Genomic DNA, 26,913 nt, shown 5'->3' with positions numbered 1-26,913 from the left:
CAAAGTTCACAACATCACTTAGTGCGTAATATTTGGTTAAAAAGATACATATCGTATGTGTAATAACGAGGAAACTACCACCACACAAAGATGTCATTTTTTGTATCAAATTAGATTCTCTTAAAATTTGCTCTTCTAACTTGTTCTCATAAAATTGAGAATAACAAAGTTATTGAGGACCAGATCTGACTATCGGCGACTTTTTTCTGTTTCCTCGACTCAAAGTTTCACTTGTAGGAGAGAGACTTCCATTAGACTAGCACTTTGTCGCATATGTAAAGGAAGGAAAAAGACGGTAACTGAAAAGTTTTGTTCATTTGTTAGTTCGGAAACTTTTCATATAACCCTCGTACACTAATGGAAAATCTTCTGCGTCATTTAAGTTAGTTATATCTCGTAATTTACGTATAGTTGTATGGGATGTTTCTTGTTTTTATTAATTCTAATATTTTCTATTTATATTTCGTCCGTTATCCAATTTTAGTCAACTGATTTTTCCTTAGTATATTTCCAGGTATTGATAATGAATATTGAATTTTTTTTTCTAGTTCTAGCTGAGTTCAATATGAATATGTACTCTGTAAAAAAAATAGTTACAGTTTCATTCGTATACGTAAAATGTAAACTACCGAAACGAAGTGGCAGTTTCCAACCAAATGTTACGAAAATAAATAATATGCTCTCCATGTTATAATATTTCAACATATTTCAAAAATATCTTGGTATCTTTGTATGATGGATGGTTAGCAGTCCCTTCACAAATGACAAACTGTTTCCTGTTGGGATGTGAACAGACTGCAACTTGCCAATTTTTTGTTGAGAATGTGTATTTCAGAGCCAAACTGAATATGACAATGTTTCGCGCTGGCTTGTTTTGAATAGGATAAGAAGCTTAAAACGGATTAACCATTTTTCTTGAGTGTCTTCCAAGACAAAAAGTTCGAGAAAAACTCTACTAGCAACAGAAGGAAATTAGAATTCCGGAGTAGAGATCAGTGAGCTTATTGCTATTTTCTTTTCACGTGAACGAATAAAATTAGGGAGAAATGATGAAATATGTTTGAATGATCGTGAAATAATGTTTCTTCGAAGAAAAGACTAAAAATGGATATCATCACTCTTATTTGACTCCATATATCATCGTAGTATTCGAGGTTTATAATAAATTATTACTTGAAAATCACGAAACAAGTTTTTTATATTTGTTTAATTTGAAAAATACACTGTTTAACAACTGATAGAAATAAAATTAGTCTTATATCGTACTCATATACAGAGTGTTTCGGGACTTGATGCAAAGGCGTAAGTAGAGTAGACTACACTAATATTTGAAGGCTAGGGGCGGCTCATGCCCACTGGATAACAATCCAAAACTTTTACAGATACAACATGTACCATATAAAGATAACAAAAATGAATTTTCAAGTCGATATGTAGAGATATGTAGACTTTTGGATCGTTGTACATGTCAAGGAAACCGTTTCTTCATAATGAGACATTCTGAAGAAAATTATCATAAATTCCAATTATTTATTGAAAATAACTAGAGGAGGTATAAAATACAATCAGACACTTCTAGCTGAACTGCATACTGTCGAACATCGTGTTACTTACTCAATAAAAAATTGAAATATAGAAATATTCAGTTGGTTACTCTACAACTCATCGAATGATAGTAACTGAAATTCCATTTGTTTCACTTATTTTATACTATTTTTCCTAAAAATTCATAATAACATAGGTTTTATCATGGTTTTCCTTAATCTTGTATTCTATTATTTTCTTATTGATCACTAGGCCATATTCTCTTGCGTTCTCTTCCAATAGGTTGAACATAGTTTAAAGTTTCTCTCTGAATCTTCTGGTGTCTCTGATTTGGACTAATCACGATGCCGCGCCATGTTTCGTCCGCGACGTTCACGTCATTATCACGCACTGATCATTATTTTGGTTCATACTTTTTTTTCAATAAATAGACTTATTACCAGATACGAAATTAACCTTGTCCAGGAACAGAACTGAGAGTTATTTGCAATTAATATGTACGTTGATGATATTAATAAAGTAAGAGAAACATTAATGGAAAATGTGCAGCGACCTCAAATTCATTAGTTTGGTTTCACAAGATGGTTTCGATAAACTCTTGTTTCATTCTTCTTTGGAACAGTAGGGTTAAAAAGCATCAATATGTTTGAAAATAATGGACTGTTAAAAAAGATATTCTCAGCAAAATGTGCGTCAAATCTGAGTCGTTGGTAGATTTAAATAATATAAAAGGAGAACTAAACTTAGCTCGAAAATCTCTTATTTATCAATAGAGAAACTGCTTGGATGTTGTCGGAGAGACTCGAAGATATAAAAAAAAACTGACAACTTAGGAAGCATGATCCGTTTTTATCAACATCAAAAATTTTTTGTATAACGTCATTGGGGATTAAGGCCTTAGGTAGATAATAAATAACTGTTGGTTTTTGTATATTGTACGCGATTAAGTGATACTACATATGTTTGTCCAGTAATTTAGTCATCGCTCTTATACAAGCAAGCAGCACTTATATTTACTTTATTCTTGGATTTCTATACATATTAGCTAGACTTCTGGTGAATATGATAGTACTAATATATTAAATAATGGTTTGGTAGATTCAAAGCATTCATGAGACTGAATAAGAAATATTCTAAAACATTCCACGGAATTTTCAATACAAGCCTTTAAAAATGAGTATACAAGAAAATCGGGACAATTCTCACACATATCAATGAATGCTACGACCACCAGCTAATTCGATTACTTCCTAGACGTCGAGGTTAGCCAAAGATTCATAACTTTGGCACGGAATTAATTTAGTACATCGAAGTTATGAATTATTCACTAGCAAACCTTTCCAAGTTGTAAGTTTCGTACTGCATTAATATTAATATTTCGAAGATGCCACAGATTTTGGCACATGTACGCGAGTACACAAATAGCTTTTTGGTTGTATTTAAATTCTATTAGTCAGAAGTTTTATTGCCGAATCCGCAAGAATAATTTCATCAATATAACTTTGTAATAAATGAGTTACATAATAAGATATTTCTATTGTTCAAAATTTAGGGAAAACGTATTATTCTGTTTGATTCACATACTGTCTGTAGTAGTTGTCCTGAATCAATATTAGAATTCATCGATAATGGGGTTCAACCTTTTAAAGGAACATCGATAACAAGCGAAAATGTAAAAGTGCTCAAAACAAGCCCCAAGTCGGGCTAGTAAAATAAACATTGCATGCCACCTGCCAGTGAATGGGCCTATAACATCAACACTTCCTCAGTCGCAACAGAATCGCAAGATCTTCGACCATACTCGGTCCGAAGACGCGACAACACAAAAAATATAAAATTTAATTCACTCAAAATTTTATACTGATTCTAACAGGTGTGTTTTACTTTTAAGCACTACTTTTAGTGATTAAGCATCGCTTTTGCATGTGAAAATTTGCATTGATATTAAAGATTCTCTTTCAGGAGGTGATGTACTTAAATGTGGATGGTATCCCATGAGTAGAAGTATAACTCATTCAATTCTATAGTTTTAACCCTAAGTTCAGCAATCTCTTCAAGAGTAGAACTATTCTTTGGGGTTGGATACAGAAAATTGTCTCCTTTGAATAAATTTTTTTTTACGCAAAGATCTTGCCATGGATTTGAGTAAATGGTACTCTAAGTGAGAGTAGAACAGAGCAATATAAAGATAAATGGTTAAATTTTGAAGATTCCGAGAAAGCAATTAACTAGATGAACAGAGAAGTACATTGGGAAATTTGAGAAGCGTACGGACTACCAGGTAAACTACAGAAGAACCTACAGAAATAGCCAAAAGCAGAAGGAATTGGAAGGAATCTACAAAACAACGCATAAGTTTGGTGAACTAATAGTTCAACCACAACTGCTAAAACACTGAAACGTGCCAGCTGCTCCATTAGGAACTATAGTATGATTAATGAGTGAACCGTAGAATATCAAATAATTTTTCATTTTTGTACTTCTGCTACCCACCATTAGATATTTACGATTTTTCACGGGTCATGACATTCTCTTTCTGCCCAATCCTCTTCTTTCCTCTATCTTTTTTTCTATAAATAGTAGAAGCAAATGGTACCTCTCGCTCCGTATCACAGGTCCCAGATATGTTGTTTTCCTATGTACCCAGCCATTAACGTTCTCTTCCCATTCTTCTCATAATTTCTTTGTTAGTTTTTCTTGCCCTTAAAATTCTTTGGTAGATCCACATCTCGAATGCCTCTAATCTATTCATGATGTTAACTTTCAGTGTTCAGCCTTCCATATTGTACAATAGCTCAAATCATACGTAGCAGCATTTTTGTAAATTCTAAGGTCAAAATCAGAGTTCGTAAACATGTTTTCGGATATCATCATGATATGATATCGTGAATGAGCTCATTGCTTTTTCTATCGAGCACTTCAGCTCTACGTCTAATTACACCAGTCTTCACAGAACCAAGTTCCTAGATAGTTAACACTCGTTCAATCTCTTCGTTTTTGTACGATAATTTTACATTCTAAAACTTATCCAATTTGCGGGTGATTACCAGGAATTCCACCTTTCTTATGTTTATATTGATTCCTATAAGACATTTGTACATTCCAACTATGTCCAGGAGCCGTTGGAAGTCTTTCATGTCATCTGGACTGAGTCATCGGCACATCGTATGCTGTTGATTCATGTGCCATTTATTTTGATACCTAATTGTTGATGCTAGAGCCCTGGTCTATGTCAAGTCGCCTCAGTATTTGAACGAGTTTATGGTGTTGCACTCTGTCAAAAGCTTTCTCGTAAACTGTACAACCTATAAATACATCTTTTCTTTCGACGTAGTAGTTCAGTACTTGGGTAGCAGCTATTGCCTCTCTCGTACTGAGGCTCCTTCTAAACCTGAAATGAGACGACCTAATAGCGGTGTCGCATTTTATGGAAATTCTGTAGTGAATAATTTTCAGAAATATTTCCAGAGTATGACTTATCAATCTGTGGTCTTCGCGTCTTATTGCGTTAATCTTTTTTGGCTGTGGAGTAAAAAGAGATGCAAGCCATTTGATTGCGATGTTTCCTGCGTGGTAAATTTGTTTAAAATGCCTTTGAAGCCTCTTGATACCTTGTTGTCTAATAAGTTGAGCAGTTCAACGGGTACTAGATCTGCCAAATCGTTTTCTTATTTTTTGAACTGTATTCTGTTGTATTTGACAGCGCAAACCAATCATCTTCCAGGTTATCTTCTAATTGAGGTCTTTCATTTGCAAATAACTTGCAAATATATTGTTCACAGATAGCTTTCCTCTGTTCGTTATCCAGTGTCATTTGATCATTTTATATATTAGAGAAGGTCTGTTTTCTATATATTTTAGAGGTTTCTTTTATTTTCTTGTGAAGGTTATACTCATCGTGCTATTCTTTCTTCAAACATGGCTACTATTTCGTATGTCATACAATTTTTTTTTCTTCGTCTCCTCAACGTTTATTGTTTATTATGTGGTCTATTTGGTTTCTAATTTTGTGTTTGGGACCATCTGTTGGAGCTTTCCATGTGCAGAGACACCTTGATGGTAGTCTAAGCCAAGTGTTAGTTATTTTCATGAACTCCACCTCACGAAATTTGTGCAACCGTCCACCTCGTTCTTATCCTTCTCTCAATTCATAAAGACCAACTGGTGAATTGGGTATGCCTTTCCCAATTTTGGCCTTGAAGTCGCCACTCTTTGGCCAGCCCTTGGACCAAAGAGTGGCTTTCCATTTCGTGGTTCCTTCAGTCGAGGCTGTTGGCTAGTGAAATGGAGGATTGCTTGTACCGGCAATGACTCATCATCAGAGCTTCGTCATTGATCAAACAGGGGATACCGGGTAAATAATTATCCTTCGTGAAGGTAAGGAAAATCGAAGATCTAACGGCATAGAAGTTTCTTTAACTGCTAAAAGTGAAGATAATGTGAAGTGGAAAGGTTAAAATAAGATCTCACAACATCGTTCTCCACTTTGCTGCAAAGAACGGCATTTCACAAGAAAAACTAATCTCTTGAAATTATGGAGATGTTTTTTCAGCGATTACATAATTATAAGAATTGTTGAGTATAGAAATATGTTAATAGCTTCCAAAGTAGTCTGGAGAGAAAGAGAGAGATTTGAAACTGACTAATATTTCTGAAAACTTTACACTTTCAAGTCTTCTCGATTCACCAAGTGTTAATGAAACTGGATGTTTGATTATGAAACAATTACGAAGTACAAATGGGAATTGGACTCTCAAGATTGACGATGAGTCGGGACAGATTCAAATTTTTATTGAAATATATTGAAATAAACACAAGAGTTGGAATGCTAGCAATTAAATTAGAATTTGAAGAGTTCAAGAAGAAATTGAGTCTTTGAATAATATATTCCTTTCACGCCCATCTAAAATCACCATATTAGATGCCGAAATGTTCTGTACAAAATGTGGGAAGTTTATGTTACGGAACTTCTATAAAATTCTTATTCAAATACTTCTGAAACAATTGTTGACAGATGTGTCCTTGAATTCATGGCACTGGGACAGATATCACCATAGTTCACCAGTTTAAGTTTGGTTTTCAACGTTTTGAAAGACCAGAAATTGATCAATCTACAGCGCACAACTGTGAAACGGAAACGGAAGAGTACATACCTGACGATAATGAAAAAATATTTCGAATTATGTATATTAATACTCTATTTATGTTCATTTCTTTCACATCATTACTCAATTTAATAACCGGTTTCATTTACGAATTCCAAGAGATTAATTTTTTGTGTAAAGTTGTTGTTTATATATACTTTTAAATGATTCACTGATTCTGATAAATTCACTATCATTTCACAATTATTCACTATTATTTCTTTGTGTGAAGATGAGATTTTCGATAATTGATGACCGGCATTATACCAACAATTCAATTAATGTTTATCATGCAATTTGATATAGTGCATATACAGGTGCTCCGAAAATAAATGTGGGTACCAAGGTTAATTGAATACACAAGCTCTACATTTTCATCAACTATAAAACGATAGTTGATTTTTTTATATTTCCTTCCTAATTATTTTAATAAGGTTATTGGAATAAATTTGCAGTGGAAATAACATTATTATAATAATAAACCGCGCAAAAAAATACTCCCATCTATTTATATAATCAAGTGAATATTTTAAAGGTGTTGCAACGTATTTTTACGATTTTATCAACAGTAGTACGACGCGCTATAAAGAAGATCAATACAATGGAAGATACAGTAAACCACGAGCTTATTTATGAATTTCTAATTCAATATGGAGGCGGTGGAATCAGTTTAATGAAAGACTATTGGGAGGAAGGGATTGCTTTTATTTGTATTGATCACAAGGAAAAAAGAAATGCCTTGAGCGGTGAGTTTTTTCATTTTCTTCATGAAAATTTTAAGTTATGGAGTATAATAAGAAGGTTAATTGTACTCCGTTTCAAATATTGAAATTAATGTCTTCTAGCTACAAATTTTAATATTAAGTAGAGTGCTTTATAACGAAAGTTGATCATATATTTTTATATCGCAAAAGTATTCACTACAGGGTATTCCAAAAAAGAAGTCTTGAATATAGGTGGAAAATAAAAAAAACTTTGAAGAAAAAAATTTATATCTATTTTACACATTTTTACTGAAACAACCGGCCACATTGTAACGATTTTTCGTATGTTTTGCATGCTGATATATTAATCAGCTATAGTATTATCAAAGTTGTATTATTAATGGTTATTGTTGCTTTCGGCCTACCGGAAATAATCTCATTTCTCAATCTCTCAACAATATAGTTCACTATCTCTAAATATGTAAGTCATAAAGGACATAATACGATATCTAAATATTTCACTAAATTAAAATCTATAACATCAAAAACCAAAAGAAGTAATATTATATATCAAGTGCCTTGTACTAATTGTGACGCTGCTGTCTACATAGGGCAGACATCTCAGTATTTACAAAGTATACTAAGATGTCATCAATACGATAAAATAATTAATCTGCATTAACGAATCATGAAATATCAAAAAAAATTATAAAAACTCAAAAATTCTTGGAATGGAATCTAATACACAAAAAAGAGAATTTTTAAAAATGGTTCACATTCAGAGAAACGAAAAAGGTATAAATGATAAAGAAGACTTGAATAATTTAAGTAAAATTTATAGCTCTATTCTGTAAATTCTAATGAAACTACAAATAATTTAATCGATTAAGTGCTGCTACATATTTGAGATGTAAGGACTGCGGTAAAATTTTTTTTATTAAAGCAAATTTCTATTTTGATTTTATTCTTATTTTGATGTACATGATGAAGGGGATCTATTGATTAATATAAATCTGGAAATTGTCAGTGTTAACATCATATTTTGATAAAGACTGAAGTTAAGTTGAAACGTCAATTTTTTTTCAATCTTCGAAAAATTATTAGAAAAAAAACTAATTTTGAAGAGAAGATACCTGAAATCAAGAACATTTGGAAGCATCAAAATATTTTTTTTGATGAGTTACTTCTTGGAAACATTTTTGCATAACCCGTAAAAGCTTATTTAGATTAACCCATCTAAGGTTAATAACATATCGTTGTTTTTAACATCCGATATTCAAAATGATTGACAGTTTTTTTAAGTAAAAATTGAAGAAAATTGGGATTAATATATTTATCACTTTTAACACCAATATCATACAATATTTTAGGTACAACTACCCTATTTTGATAATGAAATAGATGAATTTGTAATGACATTCAACTTCAAAATGCATTTCAATATTAATATCTCCAAGTACTTTTATGTTAATTATGTCTTTACTCAAGATGTGATTGAATAATACATTGCTAATAACTAAAAAGGGATGATTAAGGAAGTTTTGAAAAGTATGATCGGGATAATTGAACACAAAAACCTATTAATAGATTGAAGAAATAATCAAAGATCGTTCCAAATAAAATATGTTTCCTTGGAATCATCTTCTGTAGTTATTTATAGAGGATGTTTCAAAAAGTAGGTGATTTGTTCTCAAAAATAGGGAGAAAACAGAAAAATAATTGGGATTAGCATAGTCTCTAGCAAATTGTCTCAACGTTATCTATATTCAAGATAAAAGGCATTAAAAATATTCACACACATTTTGTAGGATTCTGTAGAGATTGTAATGAATTTTTTTACGATTATGTTTAAAGTTGATACATTCAAGGAATACGTTTTACTATCTGATTCTCTTAGAGGGCATTAGTTACACGGTTTGTACCTAGTAATTCTGAGCATAACTTTTTAAGCCTACCTTTATTGCCAAGAGGACTCAAATATCATTCAATAAAAGGTCCTCTTTGTGAAACTTGATACTATGTACCGATTTTCATTTTAAAATTATGGAGTGAATAATAATCTTTCTAATTATTATTACTATCAATTAAGTTGCAGTACATGAACAACAAAATTATTTCACGTAATAACTGGAAAATTAGATTTGAAAGCTATCTTTCTCTCTAACATTTCACAAAATGTACAACTGCCATTAAAAGTGACACTTTTATAGAGAGTCGACAGTGTTAAAAGTTATAGTTTTCTCAAATTTATTTTCTATACTTTCAATAGCCTTAAATTTATTTCAAATTTTTGGAACTGTTTAATGCCTAATGTTTCTATTATTGAAAATATTTGCGGCCTCTCTATGTGTTTTGCAATTATCTCCAACAATTAACAAAAGTACTATTTTCTTTTCACGACTTAGTAAATTTGATATTTTTATTGTAAATTTATAAACAAAAACTCACTCTGACATTCACTGTCACACACTTCATGTCAGGGCGTGTTATTAAATTTTATCCCGCCAGAATAATTAATACAGAATGATTGGTAAATAACCACAAAACCTGAATTTTCATAATAAATAGTTGTAATTGCTTATTCTAATATGACTTTCAATGCAAAACAACTTCATTCCATAACATTTTTCTGAATTGTAAAAAATAAAGATACTTTACTCTAGCATATAATTCAATTTTTTGACAAACCTCGTATACTGCTTGAAAAAATTGATATTTGATGGTTGCATTTTAACTTCTCGATCATGCAGAACTTTTCATCAGGAATAACTTTTTTTCATAAATCACTAATAAAAATGTTATGGTTAGGTTAGTTGAGGTTGACCACCAACTATTAATTTAGTTTTTATTTTATATTTAAACGTTTATGAATTTCTATGTCTATAGTTGAGCATCATTCTCTCTCAATATTTTTCTAAAATAAATTATATAAAGCGTTTAAAATCGATGTATATATTTTCATTAGAGCTTCATTTTTAATTACTTCAACTTCCAAAAGTCTTTAATAAAAATTTCACTTCATACTAAAATGCATTTTTACATAGTGAAAACATATGCTGAATTGAGGACGTCGCGAATGAAATATGGATATAATTGTCATGAAAATATTAAAAATAAAAATGTCATATCTTTTTGCATTTATTTAACATGAATTCATGAATTTTTAACCACTGGAGAATTTACTGTAAATGAAAAAATGTTTTTGCACATATCTTGAAATTGACTACGTTTCAACTAACTATATAGCTTTGCAAAAAACGTTTTCCAGATGTAGGGAAATAATTTACACCGTTGTGAACTGTAACTAAAAAAAAGTAATATTTACAATTCGTATATTTTGTTGTAGGAAAAATGTGTACAGAATTAAGAAAATGCATCGAAGAGCTTGAAAATTGGAAAACAGGAAAAGCTGTAATTATGATGGGCGAAGGAATTAATTTTTGTTCTGGTGCCGATTTAGATTTTGTTCGGAAAGAATGTAATCCAACAGCAGGATATTATCTAAGCTCTTATATGCATGATATATTGATAAGGTATATTAGGAATCAGAAATATTTTTCTAAATATAATTAAGTTTTCACTTGGATTTGCAAAAAAAGAGAGAGGAAGACATTATCGTCAAAAAATAGTTACAAGTTGTAAAAAAAAACTAAAAAACTAGAATAAAAATAACTGAATAAAGATAAAAATAAAATTTGAATGTACAGGAGAAAACCACGATGACTAACAAAATTTAGTTATTAGAATAGAAGTCGTTTACAGAGTAGAAGTTACTTTCCAGTAAATATGCCCTCAAATTTTTGCGGAATCCACAGTTAATTCAGAGTTTGTAGTAATTAACTAGTTTGAGTATTTTGGTATTCTCTCGAATAAAAAAGGGAAGTTTTGAGCATTCATATATGTTTGTGGATTGTGTGGGATATTTTAAATTATGTTTAAGTACTGAAAGATGTGCCTAAATTTAGAAAACACACTATTGTTGAGAACCACGAAATCATCTCGAAGACCGTTATTTTTGTAATGTGAACGTAAATAGTTCATTAAAAATCGAGTTAAATAGCATCATTAACATACTAGTTGTGTTCGACGTCCTGCCTATCGCTAACCGAATTCTTTGATACCTAAATTATCTAAACTATTAGAACAAGATATTGGAAAACCAAGCTTATCACAAACTTTTTGATTTTGATTTTCAAGGTATGGCGAATGGGCCAAGACTGAAAGAGAAAAATTACCTTCTTCAGACACTTAAAGTTAATATCGTTATTTTTCCAGGAAAATAGTATCAATTTTGATATATAAAACTTGTCGATAAGAATGAGCTTTGAATTATACGAATCAAACAACTGGCGTTTATCCATTGAAGGTTCAGAACTTAGCCTTAGATGTATTCTACTACATTATAGAAATAAATACGCTGGGATACCTAATGCACATAATACCAAGTTAAATTGTAACATTTCGCTAGTCTTGAACAAGATAAAATAAAATGATCGTAAGTGTGTATCCATTGAAAAAAATGGTAAATATTGTGATCACACTAAGTATCCTTGAGACAGTAGAGTTGAACAAGAGCATTGAGTGTGAAGAAACTGGCACTTGAGAGAAATATAGAGCTTGGAAAGAAGAATATAGTTTAGAATTTTCTACAAATTCACTACAATACCACTATGGATAAGATTAAATCCGAGACAATTCACGAATGATACTCAATTGTGCTATGTCTAACCTGGAACTGAAGATTGGGTAGCTTTCTTAAAAATAACGAATTTGAGTTATACGAGTATATTGAACTGGCAAAAGTCATTATGACCATTTCTTCCAAATCATCAGGACAAATTTCTGGAAAATTCAGAAGATAAGAGCGAAGAGTATGCATTAGGACTTGCGCGTCATGAAAAGATTTATGAGATACAAATATGTTGTATGACTATTGTTGGTCTTTGATACGTTATTTTACAAAGTCTATACATACAGAGGAGCATTTAGTTTTCAAAGTTCAGTATCATTTGTGGCTGTTTTTTTTTTCGTCCACAACCGAGAATTGGGGACACTGTAGACTTGGACATATGAGAAATTCTATCAGGATACGTATCATTAAACAAATCTGCGGCTCCTTGTAACGATCACTTCGTATCTTCAAAACCAAAAATCGGAAACCAATCATTATCAGTGAAATAGTTATTTCACGTTCACTTAGTTTTGACATAATTGATAATATATTGTGAAATCAACAACAAACTCAATAACTGTTATTTGTCACAAACATTAAAATGGATGAACAATGCTCGGCAAAAGGCGATAATTATTTATATTGATATTACTTCCAATTTGATGATGTTAAACCCACTATCAGTAAATTCAACAAATTAAATCTACTTAAAAAAATCCAAATAAAGGTGATGCATTTAAAATATTACCCGATGACGTCGTATCCCTGTAAACACCATTGGATATCATAAAATATATGCAAAAAATTTTTTCAGTGTAGCAAATATGTAGGGATGGTTGAGAGGATTAGTGATCAGTAAATGCAAGATCAAGATCGGTTAGTCTCATTGTGGTATATGTAATCTTATTCTGTTGGTCTGGGTCTTGTAGAGTCCAGTTTTTGTCTTCGTCTTGCTCCGAGACTCCCACAAGTCTTTCACTTTTTTGGTAGATTTTTATTGAAGACAATTTTTCAGAAAAAAAAACAATAAACAGTTTTCATTTCAATTTTCAATTATTAATTTTGATAGCCACAAAATTTAATAAATGAACCACGTAATTTTTTTAATTAGAAATGCTGAAAAAATATTTCAAGTTGAGGAATTACTCAAGTTTACGGTTGTCCGTATGATAATAAAACCTTTTGTGTATATAAAATGGATTGCGGAATTACCACCAGAATTATTTTATTTATAATTAGTTTGAAATGCATATTTTTCCTTTATACAGATTGCATAAATCTTCAATACTAGATCCTGGTCCTGGTCTCTGAGAAGTTTAACAATACTTAGTCTTGATCTTGCACTGCTCGATATTGGTCTTGGTCTCGCAGATCTAAGGCTTGGTCTGGCGTTTCCTACATCACCAAGTCATGCAATACTAGATCTTGGTCTATCATAAGACTTGCAATGCTTGATTCTGGTATTGGTCTTGCGGACCTTAGGCTCGTCTTGATCTTGGTCTTGCTTTTTCTACATGATTAAGTCACGCAATGCTAGATTTTGGACTTGCATAAGTCTCGCACTGCTCGATATTGGTCTTGGTCTCGCGGACCTAAGGTTCGTCTTGATCTTGGTCTGGCGTTTCTTAAAAGATCAAGTCATACAATACTAGATCCTGGCCTTGCAAAAGTCTTTAACTGCTTAATTGTGGTCTTGGTCTCGCGGATCTTAGACTGGTCTTGATCTTGGTCTTGCTTTTTGTACAAGACAAGTCATGCAATACTAGATCTTCGTCTTGCATAAGTCCTGCACTGCTTGTTCTTGGTCTTAGGGCTCTTAGATTGGATGAACAACTGATTGTAGTTTACTCAATAGATTTGATTTTTGGGTAAAATTGGAATCTGAACTGAGCTCTCTCCAATTTATACACTGCTTATACTGCTTAACACAAATTGTATAAACAATGCTTATTATTTTTTCCAGATTCAGAAAACTGCCACTTATTACTGTAACTTTACTACATGGAATAGCTGTTGGAGGTGGTGCTGAGATATCAACTTATACAGATTATTTATTAGTAACGGATAACGCGAGAGTTGGGTTTGTTCAAGGAACAATGGGAATAATCACAGCATGGGGTGCAGAAACTAGGTAGAACTATGATTTATACAAAATCATCAAATTCAAGTTCTAATTTTTTAGGTTAATCCAGCTAATAGGACAAAGAAAAGCGTTAGAAGTACTTTTATCTTCAAAAATTTACAATGCACAAGAGTTACTAGATATGGGGTTGGCATATAAAATAGTTGAAACAAAAACTATGATTGAAGAAACTCTTGATTTTGTCAGGAGTCTTACTACGCACCATTATTCTATAATACAATCTTATAAGTCTGTCTCTAATGTTGCATTGGAAAAGTGTTTTGTGGAATCACTGAATGTTGAGAAAAGGGAGGTTTGTACAAAGTGGGGAGCCGAATTGAATAGAGAGGCACTAAGGAAACGTATCAAACATATTAAAGATAATAAATGATATCAAGAATATTAACTATATTTATTTCATCCACTTCATGATAAAACAGATGATTTAGCGGTATTTGAAACAAATTGAACATATAGAATACTTATTTGATTAATTTTCTCGATTATTGTGCAATAAGAGTTGATGTTTGAAGAATGAAACATCATTAATAAATCATGAAGCTCTTGATTACTCCTAGATATATTCATTATAAATCTTTTGAGCAGCTTAAAATGGAGTTTTTTCCTCAATTTTAGATTTCAGAGTTAATGAGGATTCGTTACTTAAAAAAATTGTGATTTGGATTTTTAAAATTTAAATGAATATCTAACGTCTACTATTGAATATTTATTTAATTCAATAAAGCCATGTCAAAACCGATGAGAAGCTCATGAAATGTTTTATGAGAAAGGTTAGTTTTACCCGTAGATCTATAAATGTAAATAGGCTAGACAAGCTCAATTTCAAATTTTTTGTTTTCGAGAAAAGCTGCTAGCTAATCGTAAAATTAATAGAAGTTAGAGCTTTAGAGTTATAGCATGAGCTAGAAGCTTGGCTCTATATAAGATATGATAACGGAGATAGGCGGGAGATATGGTCTCTTTTTCACATGTTTCATTAAAGATTCTCAAACCTATTCCGTGCACCACCCACTATGAACATTATTCATTTTTCAGGGCCCCCAATTTTTTTTATATTCCTTGTACTTTGAAACACTTTAAGAATATTTTCTATTCAAATTTAAAAAAAAACAATATTGAAATTGATAATATACAATAAAAATAGATAATTATTTTAATTTTGAAACTAATCTAATAAAGAGGATGAATCTCATGATTCTCAACAAGTTTATTGATATCAGGTTATAATTCACTCAAAAAAGTAGCGAAATCTTTTTTCAGTATTATCGTTGCCATAACATTAAATCTACGTTTATGACTATAAAAAAACGTTGAATGATTTAAGATTCAGGATTCATATACAATTCCAGGATTAGCATTTAAAGCCAAAATCTTTTTGAATTTTATTTCTACTTCTTCATTCGTTGTATGAGTTTTATGAGTTCTCTGTTCAGCTGGGGATATTGTTGTATTTGAAAAAACATTCTGTCTGTTAGAAAGTAACATGTCTCAACCTCGGATACAGAATGGGCAACAAAAGAGTTGGTATGGTATGCTACGCCGATGATGCAGCAATCATCGCCGAATCAGAAAACGTCCTGCAGAGGCAACTCTTTCAGTTCTTCTTGGTAAGCCGCCAACTCAATACGAACATTTCTTATCAGCAAAACCAAATGTATGACAATCGCGTCCTTCACCATTAGATGTAAGCTGGTGGTGAAGGACAATCCCATAGAACAAGTTATGCAATTCAGATATATGGGCATAGACATATCAAGTACCCATGACCCAGTTAAAGATCTAAGAAGCCATATTAACAAAGCGTCCGCACTATCAGGATGCCTGCGAGATATAGTTTGGTCCAAAGATAGCAAAATTAGAATATACAAGACTTGTATCAGACCCATCATGACGTACGGCACGGAAGTCCGCGAGGACACCAACAAGACAAAACAAATGCTGAGGGTGGCCGAGATGAAAACACTGAGAACAATAGTGGGGAAAACAAGCAGAGACAGAGTGAGAAATACAGATGTCAAAAAGCAATGCGGGATACAAGACATTGTGAGATGGGGAAGACAACGTAAGAAGCAGTGGTACAACCATGTAAGACGGATGGACGAGAACAGAAAAATAGTCCTAGAAAACAACCCGCCCGGCTCAAGGCCTCCCGGGAGACCACCTAGAAGGTGGAAAGATAGTTGGCAATCCACCTCTCATGAAAAGATACAGAGGCAGCTTCAGAATTAACAGATCGACAGATCTCCAAGAAGTAGAAGAAGACATCTTGTCTTTCTGTTTGAAGAGAGTGTTTATACAATTTGTGTGCTCATTACTTTCTCATCATAAATTCATCACACGATTCGATTGTAATGCAGTACCATAAAAACCGCGCTCACTATTATATAAAACTCCTTTTCGAATAGTTTTTCCACGATAATCGTCCCAAACTATCCGTGGACTTTCACTACTTATCAGTGTGATAAGTAACCCCATCCACATAAAAACATGAAGTTTTCAAGTGTTACAAAATTAGTGAATAAAGAAGCTCTGCTGGTTGATTATGCTTTATCTTTACACATTCGTCTCAATTATTTTGACTCCACCTATGTTGCAATAGTTTTGGCACAAAATTTAGGAGTTGAAAAATAAGTTGTAACAGGCTTTGTTAACAAAAATTATTTATTTTCTTGACAATTCTTTTTTATGTCAGCTGCATGGAAATATCTTATGAGTTAGAAATAAACATTATGACCAAATTGGCATCGTTGGTGATTTTTATACTGAATACACTGTTTACACTACCACTACACCAACACTCACAATTACACTGTCTGGCGCGCGTTTTGATAACCAAGTTATCGTCTTCAGAGACTGAAGGTGAACTGTTAACTTTCAATCTTGTGCAGTCATGTGATGAACATCGCAAAAAGTGGAAAATCAATAATTTTCACTCAAGATAGAGCAGAAATATTGGTAAGAAGAAAGAGAGTCATAATTGAATCTTTTGTAAGGAAATTAGTATGTGAATCACAGAGCACCATATAGCAAAAATTATAAAAGCATTGTTAAAAATACCGAGTAAAACAAACGTGTCTTGAATATACATTTTATAAATAAAAGAGTCTTTGTTATGGACGATGAAAAACACCTCAAAGGTTTATACGGATAAGATAAGAGCTCTGGTTTTGTGTGCGATTGTGATAAAACGGATATTCAGACCTTATGTGGGTCGAATGAGGAAGGAAGCTGTAGTTTCTGAAACAGCTGCTTCTCTAAATTAGTTTATTTTGTACGTTAATATCAAGTTGGATAATATGTATACTGTAATACTTGAAACATTAAATTATTATAATTTTTTACTACTTTCGATGTAGATTAAGCCAACTGCGGTGTGCCAATCAACTCGCTTCGACTTTTGGTGATGAATCACAATGTGACATACCGTTAGATAGAAGCATTAGTTCCACTTGCATACAATCAATATCCCATGACCATTTTGTAGCTTAATTTGTACATGCTGAATATCTCATAGTTTGAGAATCGCTCACAAAAAGCTCGTGTCGATTGGTGCAAAGAAATGCTGAAAAATTCAATCACGATACTTCAAAAAAAGTCTTTAAGATCCTGGCAGGTGACGAATCATGAATCTATATATGTGAACCCAAAACTAAGGAACAATCGACTGTCAATTTATTGGTGAACGAAGAAAATGGTTGCCTGCTTTTTTAGGAATATCGCAACCATTCCATTGAAGCAATGTAGATTGGTCAATTCTGAATTGTACACTAGCATTCGTTTTACTGAAGTAATCGAAAATATCGGGGAAACTAATCACAGAAGACGAATTATAATCCACAACGACCATGCGGGCTCTCACACATCAGTTCAAACAAAAACGTTTTTGAACAGCCAAAACATCGAATTGATGAGTCATCCAACATACAGTCCTTGTTTGACACCCAATAATTTCTTCTTATTTCCACAAATCAGAAATAAATTGCGAGGTCAACGTTTTTCTGCACCTGAAGAAGCGCTTCTTTTATTGATTGATCTTGGTGTAGAATATTTTTGTAAACAGTAGAGTCTTATCCAATTATATATAAATGTATTTGTTTTCATTCGTTTATCTTGCTTAAGTAGCAACCCTTGTGAATATGCTCCTAATCAATTGAAGCGTTTCTTACAAAAATGACCAAAGTTCTAAAATTCGGATTTAGCGGCTAAAATTGACCCTTATAAATTAGGGGCCACCTGGGAAATTCGGATTCTACAAAAAAAACCATAGTAGTTCTACAAAAACAGCGATAGTCCAACATAATTTGTGCAAAAAGCACCATTGTCCCTGTTTGTTTGGTTAGTGAGCATGGCGAGTGTGATATTTGTGATAACAATAATGTTACAAATTGGCAGAAAAAGAAGAAAAAAAGTGTAAAGAAATAAAGAGTTATAAAGGGAAATAAAGTACGTGGTGTGGTACATATAAATCATGTGAGAAAACAAGTTCCGGCTAGAGTTACTAGCGCTGATTGTAGGTATGTCAAAAACTGAATATACATATACCCAAGTATTCATGTTATTATTGAGTAGATCTTTTGTTTTAGATGTTCGCGTTTAAAGTGCTTTCAACATATTAAAGAGAATAATCGATAGACTTTGATGACTCTGTTTAATAATATGTCAAAGGATGAACAAGATTCTCATTTAGTTGGCTCAAATGTGGAAGAAGAAAATTATTGAATGAAATCGTCTAGCAACAATGCAAGAGAAGAGGCAAAGAGTATCCAGTATATTTTAAGACGTTTTTAAGCATATTTGGTGTTACTAGAGGGAGAGTACGAAAACTACAGAATAATTTTTTGCTTCAAGGTAAATTAACACACGATAGAAGAGGAAGGCATAATAACAGACACAAGAAAATACCAGAGCCTGTAGCAAATTTGATAAAAACCCATATCCAGTCATTCAAAGCTTGGCAATCACATCATTCAAGACGAAAAAATCCAAATAGATTATACCTTCCAGAAACACTTTCTGTCAAAGCAATGTATAAAATGTTTCATATCAATGTATCCTACAAAGCATATCATTTAATATTTAGTTTGGACTGCTGAGATTTGACACGTGTACCATTTGGGAAAAATTTTTATCAAAACTAAATTCATGCACTGACTTAAAAGAATGTGTAATTATAGAAACAGAGGAAAATCTTCATCTATAAAAGGCTGACAAATTCTATGAGATGAAAAGGCAATGTAAACTTAAAGCAAAGCAAGGCCTTGTTATGTGCTTATCGTTTGATTACATGCAAAATTTGCCATTGCCACACATTCAAACTGGTGATATTTATTTTGCCAGCCAGCTCTGTACTCTGTTTTTAGAGTGCATGATTTGGCAACCAATGATGCAACTATGTTCGTGTACGATGAAACTATTGCAAGAAAGGCCAGAATGGTGTTACTTTTTTGTTGTTGCACTATTTTAACAGGGCAGATATAAGCAACAAAGACTTAGTGTTGTTTAGTGATAGATGCCCGAGACAAAACAAAAATTATTTGATACTTAGATTCCTCTAAGCCTTAGTTGACATTTTCAGAATTTTCTATTCGAGGACATTGCCCAACGATCAAAATTTTAGTTTAATTAAGGCAAAAAAGTAGTACAGTGTGACATGGATTGATTGATATCAGCAACAAGAGAGAAGCCTTCTGCTGTTAAGATTATGGAAGCAGAGATGTTTCTAATATAGCTGAAGCTCTGAAGCCATTTTTTATGCCAAATCCAAAGCCGCCTATGAAAATAGAATCAGAAAGATTGTAAAATAACTGCTGAAGTAGACTATATACAGACTAAGTAATCTTACACAGGTGCCTGGGAAACAATACATCTGCGAAACCGGAAGAAGCTTAGTACCGAACTGATATTAAAGCTCCTGTATCAAAGTGAGATTCAAATCAAACCCCAGAAACTAGGTTCTCTACGAAATCTTGTTAAATGCCTGAAAGTTCCCGAGACTGTCCATTATTATCTCAATCTGCAATCAAACCTTGCTCAACCCAGCACCAGTACTACTACTGAACCTGAAGTTGAAATAGATAGCGAAGACAATAGTAGGGGCGCAGAAGATTGAACAATGATGCTGATTTTCTTTGTTATTACAACTTAACATTTCTTTCAACCTTTCGCGTATTGAAACCCTCAGTTCCATAGAAATTCCCTCAAAAACAACCATTATCCATGAAAAAAGGAAAAACTAAGTTGTTATTTGATTGAAATATTACCAAAATTTTGATTAATCTTTTTTCGCCGACATTCGCTAATAATAAAATCGAGTATGTCTAGCATAAGAAAAAACCAAATTGAGCAAAACGTTGGGCGATATAAAGTTTTTTAGACTTGCCCAAAAAAGTCAGAACTTGACTGGATTTTGTAATAAACGCCTCAATTGATACAGATACCAAGATGCAGTGATCAACTAAGACGGATACATTTTACGAATAAAAGAGTGATTCACATGGAGGATGAAAAATACCTCACACTTTCATACGACCAATAGAGAAGAGCATCCAAGCAATGTAAAATTTAAAGAAAAACCAAAGCTCGCTGATAAAGCTTTGGTCTGGTATGCGATTTTGACAAGACGGATATTTAGACCTTTGAGGGTCGAATAAGAGGCGAAGCTTTAGTTTATGCGAGGTACATTGCCATTTTGGAAGGGCAATTCAAAATTTACCTCAGACCTCTCCAATTTAGGATTTTTCTTGGAAAAATATACGATATTTAAGTCATTCTAGATCCAATGAGAGTTGTCCGTAGAAACCTATGTATAGTTGATGAGCACGGGCCTCTCCTTTAAGTTCATTATTGTCAGTAGCTGAGCCGTTTATTATGGCAAAAACGAAAAGTCTCGTGAAAGATACTTATCACAAAAATATATGGTTGAATATTTTGTAACAAAACAACTAGGACATAAGTAATAATTTCTTATTAATTGAAAAGAAGTTGGTTTTCAGAGAAACATTTGTGTAGGCTATTTAGATATAACTATGTTAAAAAATTTGACGTAGAAAAAGTAGGGTTGATGCATAGGAAGACGGAAAGAAGGCGGAAGAAGGAAAGCAAATTATAAATGGTTGTCTACCCAATAGATTCCGTTTTTACGTACAATTCTTATCCCAACAATAAATGTTTTGAATATATTTGTTATAATTTTGTATAAAATGAATTGTATCTATAAAGTTTCATGCGAAAATATCTTTCCCGTTTCCACAAAGTTGAACATAATACATACGTAATAAAATATAGATTACGTCGTGTTGTTTATATACAGCAAAAATTAAATTCTCATTTTCTTTCAAACATCAAATTTCAGGAGCGGAAAATATGAATTTTAATCTCGAACATCACCAAAACTTCAGCTAGTTTGTTATAGTTAGTTCTTAAACTATTTAAGATAAGAGAAGTTATGCGAACAACTAAAGCCAATCTTGTTCTTGAATTTTATGCTCAAACATGTGGAATAACAGAAAACTTTATAGCTTACAGTCGACTTTCAAATCCAATATAGTTTGTTGACATATTGGATGAATTACCAAGGCAGCTAAAATCACAAAAAATGGACTATTTGACTTAACTTTTCTTTATGAAAATATTTTGATTTGATTGAACATAAGTGGAAAAAGTACATTGAAATCAATATTTTTCTCACCGATATAAGTTTGAACTTGAGACCGGTAATTTGGTTTCGAAATATAAACTGCAACTATACAATAAATCAAAATTATATGAGATACTACTGTATTATCAGTGCAAAGTAGGTCTTAACCGATGCGCAGATGCTTTTTGATAGGTCCATCTCGTCGTGTCTCAATTAAAAACAACAGAAGCCGATGTCTTTGTGAAAACTAAGCTGGAATATCTGGAATCGTTAGTGATATTCATACTGGACACACTGTTCACTGCTAATATTACACTAAACTATCGATTTCCTATCAGGAAAGATGTCCTTGCCAAATAGTGGAAAAGTCCCCCAAAAGCTACTGAATTACCGTCAGATTAAAGTTAGAGAGATAGAACGGCTGTCAGCATATCAAAAGCGTATTGGAATGAAAACTTCCAGGCCTTATTGAAGCGGATTAGGCAGAATAAGTTTCATTCATAACTATACATTAAACCTGGATCTATCAATATACTCCTGAAATGGAAAAATAGTTAATATAGTGGATTACAAAGGACAAACCTGATCCAAAACGGAAGAGCCAGCATTTGAAGAACAACATACATACTCCGGGATTGCACCTCGAATTGCTTGATTCTATTCACCAGATCTGGCACCCAGCGAAATTTATCTGTTTCCTAACCTCAAAGTTCCACTCACAGTAAAGAGATTATCATCAGATATGGATGGTTCGCATATGTGTATGCTATTTTATGGAGAAATACAGCAAATTAAATTTGGAAACGTTTAAAAGATTACAGCATCGCTGGAAAAAGTGTATGGACTTGGAAGAAGAATTTGTAGGAAAATTCTTATGACGAAAATCTTATTTTTTTGATAGGTCGTAATTTTCAATCGTCTCGCTTCGGCTTGGTAGACGATAGCGTGTACCACAAGCAATAAAAATTTTATTTATTGTGGTGTCTTCCACAAAAGTCTGATTTAACCAAACCATTTATCCTAAAGCCATTCAAGTACCAGGTATCTCAATTGATCTTGGAATATCACGTTTATTGTTCTATTCCAGTAATGTTTGGTTAAAGTCAATAATATCAATTATAACTGGACCCATTTTATCACTGATGATTCCTTCAACGGGTAGAACACCTTAATGGGATAAATTCGTTTATAAATACATGAGAGACTCTTGGAAAAACACTTGGACACGACGATTTGTATTTTTTAATGCGTAATTTTCACAAAAAAAGCTATACAACTTGCTTATTTCTCATGAAAACCCCTGTATATTTCTCATTTTTAGGATTCTTGAGAAGATTTTCGGCATAATTCATGTGCATTGCTCTATATTTACCTTCAACTCTTTGGGACCGCTTTATTATCAAATCAAGACTGGCAGTACCTATACGAAATTGATAGAGATAGAGAGGCGCGGATCTATAGAATGGCGAACACGATCTCCTGATTTAAAGTTATCAGACTTGTTTTTGTGGAAATATAACAAAAGTATTGATTAAAAAAGTAAATGCCTCAGCTTACATATATTAAAAAGACGAATCACGCCTGAGATGTTAAGTAACGTTAGAAGATTTCTATAACAGATTTTAGCACGTTGCCAAGAGGTTCATTGTAAGAGTTTTAAGCATAACTTAGAATTGTGTCGTGAAATCTGAGTAGGACTTCAATGGACCGAGCGGTGGTGAACGCTGTCCAGTTCTACTCTCGATTTCATTTATTCCGTACAGGTTCACATAATCGTATGGTATTAGAGTTTCTGAACCTATGTGAAATTTCTTCATCACAGATAAATTTAATATTACCTTAGTCTTCACTTGATAATTTTTTTGTTGAAGTATCCAGCCCTGTATATCATTCTCTATAATCACCCGAGGCTTTACTTCTAACAGAACAACCTTCTTGTTTCTCGTTATAAGGATTTACTACCGGATTCGATAACAAGAGTAAAGAAATCGATATGTCTCTATAAATCAGACGAATGGAAATAAATGTACACAAAAAGGATTCCCGATTGTCCTTTGCGATTCTCTATCAAACCTACGAACCAGCATCAGCTTCGTAGTAGAGGGGTTGAGCTTATACAGTGTTTTGTAACAAATATGTGAATTATAAGAGATATTTTGACATACAATTGATAATATATCAAAAACGACATGGTTACTGAATATTTAAACATAGTTTTTTTATACGAGGGCCTTTTTTTCTCAACCTCCGATAGGCTATAAATAAAAGACAAGTTCATATAAAACAATAATTTTCTTATAGTTACTTTTCCACATAATCACAGAAGAGATTGAGACACGTCATATTTGTGCACAAGCTTTTCAATACCCCCTTCAAAGAAAGTTGCCGCCAATGTAGTCTAACCGTTCGGTAACAATAGAGTACAAAATAGACCTTGAAACTGCCAGACCAGTAATGGTAAATCTGCGATTTTCTTTAACTATTCTGTCAACTCGTTGAATCAGGTCATTTGATTCGGCAGATATGCATCCTTGGCCCCTTTCATCATGCAAATAATCACGGCCAACTTCAAACTTTTTACACGCACAACACAATCACTCATGAAGTTTTCCCCATACACACGACTCATTCTTCAATGGATTTCGCCTTCAGCCTGTAGAAAACGAATCACACTTCGCAATTCACACTTGACGGGAGCACCAATAATAGCAGATAGGTTTACGTGGCTGGAGCACAACGCCGACTGACGCAGTTGCCTATAGCGCATGCTCGCCTTCGCCTTCGCCCGCGTAGCATCTGACGGATCAATCGGAGGTTGAAGAAAAAACAACCCTCGTCTAAAAAGGAATTATTAGAGCGATAAAATTATTCGAAATTTTAGAAAAAATTCTTTAAAGCATCTATTTCAAAGTAATTTTTGCTGTTAAATTTATTTATCAAAGTCCCAATTGCGTATTTTGTGAAATTTTCGGAAGATTACTTTTTGTATAGTTTGAAAAAGTTCAATTATATAAATAAAGAACCTATCCGTAGCTTATTACCATGAAATCACTTATGAATACCTCTTCTCTATTTTTTTAAGTCATAGTGGCAGTTGCCCCTTGTTATTTACTACAATTTCATTCGATTCATCCGATTTAATGCGGAGATGGTATAGTTTGATACTTTCTCCTATAATCTGATAGTTTCTTAGCACATTTCGCCAAATTTCTTCATAAATCTATGATTTACAGTCCCGTAGACAATTTTTAATAACCAGCACAAAATTTTTCCAGGCTTCATTTTCCAAAACATTCATAATTTTGATGATCAGTATCTTCCGTGTATTGTCATATTTAAGGGCCATACAACTTTTTTGTATTGAGTGGAAGTATTGTATTTGCTTTTCAATGGATCTTTCAATATATTAGCTCTACCATGAGTTTCTTACACACCAAATATACTTTTTCCAATGATCCCACATAGATTGGTAATTGATGATCGAAAAAACTAATTTTTTCTGAAATTAATCCTAAACTAAACAGTTCCATATACTTTTTCTAGTTCTGTTGGATGCGCAATTGAAATTATTGCAAATCTATTTCCATACAGTAAGATGCATTTACAACTGTCAATAAGAAGGCACCACTATTGTTGGATTGTATTCTTTGAAATCCAAGTCTAGAACATCTACGCATCACAGTTCACCAACGCTTAAATTTCACTAATGAATAATAATATCTCATTCTCAATCCAATATGAATATTCACAAGATAAGTATTAAAGCGATAAAATCATTCAAAATTTTATCCAGCGTCTATTTGGGAATTATTTTCGCCGAGATATACTTTCTTATCTATTCTGATCAGGATAATAACACGAACATATTAGCTTGGCGGTTTTTAGGTCGTAGAATCCATTTTTGAAATTCTCAATTGCGTATTTCGCGGAGCCTCCGGAAATTTACTTGTTATATGGTTCAAAGAAACTGGATATTGAATATTTTTTTCACAGTTAATGAACTTCATCTATTGAAAAGTCATTCGAGTTTCAAGCCGTCCTCGTATTCGAAATTAGAACAAATTAATACAAAACCGCCGAGAAGAAATCCAAATTTCTGTCGCTAAGTATTTGAAGATTTCGATTTGTAACTTAAGTATGTCAAATTTAACATTGATATCATGAATTTTAACATGGTAAACGCACCCAGAACGTGTTGTCATACTAGTGCTATTTGAGATATTTACAGATACTTGAAACATCCATGTCAGTCAAAGAATAGAATTAAATCGCGAATATTTTCTCGCTTCGACTTTTAGTGATAAAGCACCATCACAAGTTTCACCATTTTTTTCACCATCGAGTTTCAATAGTTTTCCGGATACAATCGTGGTCGCACTTTATTACAGAATGAAGGTCTTTTAAAATCGGTTGTCGTACTAGAAAACATTGATGCTGATATTGTAAGATCATCATGTGTCATACCGCGAGATCAGTTCCACTCGCATAAATTCAGAACTGCATGAACATTTGGTTCTCAAAAAGGTTTGTTCGTTTTAAATACCACATAATTTAGAAATCGCTTGAAAAATGCTCATAGGTCGACAGGAGCGAGAAAATGCTGAAAAAATTCAAGAACAGTGCTTCAAAAGATGTCTATGAGATCAAGATAGGCGACGAATCATGGATCTATGCCTATGAACCCGAAACTTAATAAAAATTGATTGTATTGGTCTTCCAAGACAAGCCAAACCCGACACAAGTTGTTCGCGCACACATCCCTACCGTTCCATTGGAACGTAGAACGCTCATTTCTAAAAGGTATACTACTATTTGTTTGTCAATGGTCTAAAAAGTCAGGAAAACTTATCACAGAGAAGGAATCATTCTCCATCACGACAATGCGAGCTGTCACATGTCAGTTCAAACAAAAGTATTTTTGATCAAAACATTGAATCGGTGGCCATCCGCCATATAGTCTTCGTTTGATACCCAATGATATCTTCTTATTCTCGCAGGTCAAAAATAAATTGCAAGGTCAACATTTCTTTGTAACTGAAGATGCGTGCAATTCACATGTAGCTCCAGCG

At 32.9% G+C, this 26,913-nt stretch overlaps 2 protein-coding genes across 2 annotated transcripts; both read left to right on the top strand.

Annotated features, from left to right (window-relative positions):
- The first annotated feature begins 7,215 nt into the window (after positions 1 to 7,215).
- On the top strand, positions 7,216 to 14,589 carry LOC130897108 (ethylmalonyl-CoA decarboxylase-like). The gene is made up of 4 exons (XM_057805700.1): positions 7,216 to 7,435; positions 10,740 to 10,926; positions 14,029 to 14,196; positions 14,248 to 14,589. The coding sequence occupies exons 1-4, from the start codon at positions 7,291 to 7,293 to the stop codon at positions 14,576 to 14,578; spliced, it is 831 nt and encodes a 276-aa protein (XP_057661683.1). The 5' UTR covers positions 7,216 to 7,290; the 3' UTR covers positions 14,579 to 14,589.
- A 1,275-nt stretch (positions 14,590 to 15,864) lies between these two features.
- Positions 15,865 to 16,437, top strand: LOC130897602 (uncharacterized). Its single transcript, XM_057806535.1, has one exon. It carries the CDS (start codon positions 15,865 to 15,867, stop codon positions 16,435 to 16,437), a length of 573 nt encoding a protein of 190 aa, XP_057662518.1.
- Positions 16,438 to 26,913: the final 10,476 nt, after the last annotated feature.

The sequence above is a fragment of the Diorhabda carinulata genome, chromosome 8 (assembly GCF_026250575.1).
Source record: "Diorhabda carinulata isolate Delta chromosome 8, icDioCari1.1, whole genome shotgun sequence".
Lineage (NCBI taxonomy): Eukaryota > Metazoa > Arthropoda > Insecta > Coleoptera > Chrysomelidae > Diorhabda > Diorhabda carinulata.
This window is presented reverse-complemented; position numbering and strand designations above follow the sequence as displayed.

What these genes read in the sequence shown, in the direction of transcription:
- LOC130897108 (XM_057805700.1), top strand. Translation starts at nt 7,291, where the DNA reads ATGGAAGATACAGTAAACCACGAGCTTATTTATGAATTTCTAATTCAA. An exon ending in AAAAAGAAATGCCTTGAGCG is followed by an intron (nt 7,436 to 10,739) that starts GTGAGTTTTTTC and finishes ATTTTGTTGTAG; the next exon opens with GAAAAATGTGTACAGAATTA. An exon ending in ATGCATGATATATTGATAAG is followed by an intron (nt 10,927 to 14,028) that starts GTATATTAGGAA and finishes TATTTTTTCCAG; the next exon opens with ATTCAGAAAACTGCCACTTA.
- LOC130897602 (XM_057806535.1), top strand. Translation starts at nt 15,865, where the DNA reads ATGACAATCGCGTCCTTCACCATTAGATGTAAGCTGGTGGTGAAGGAC.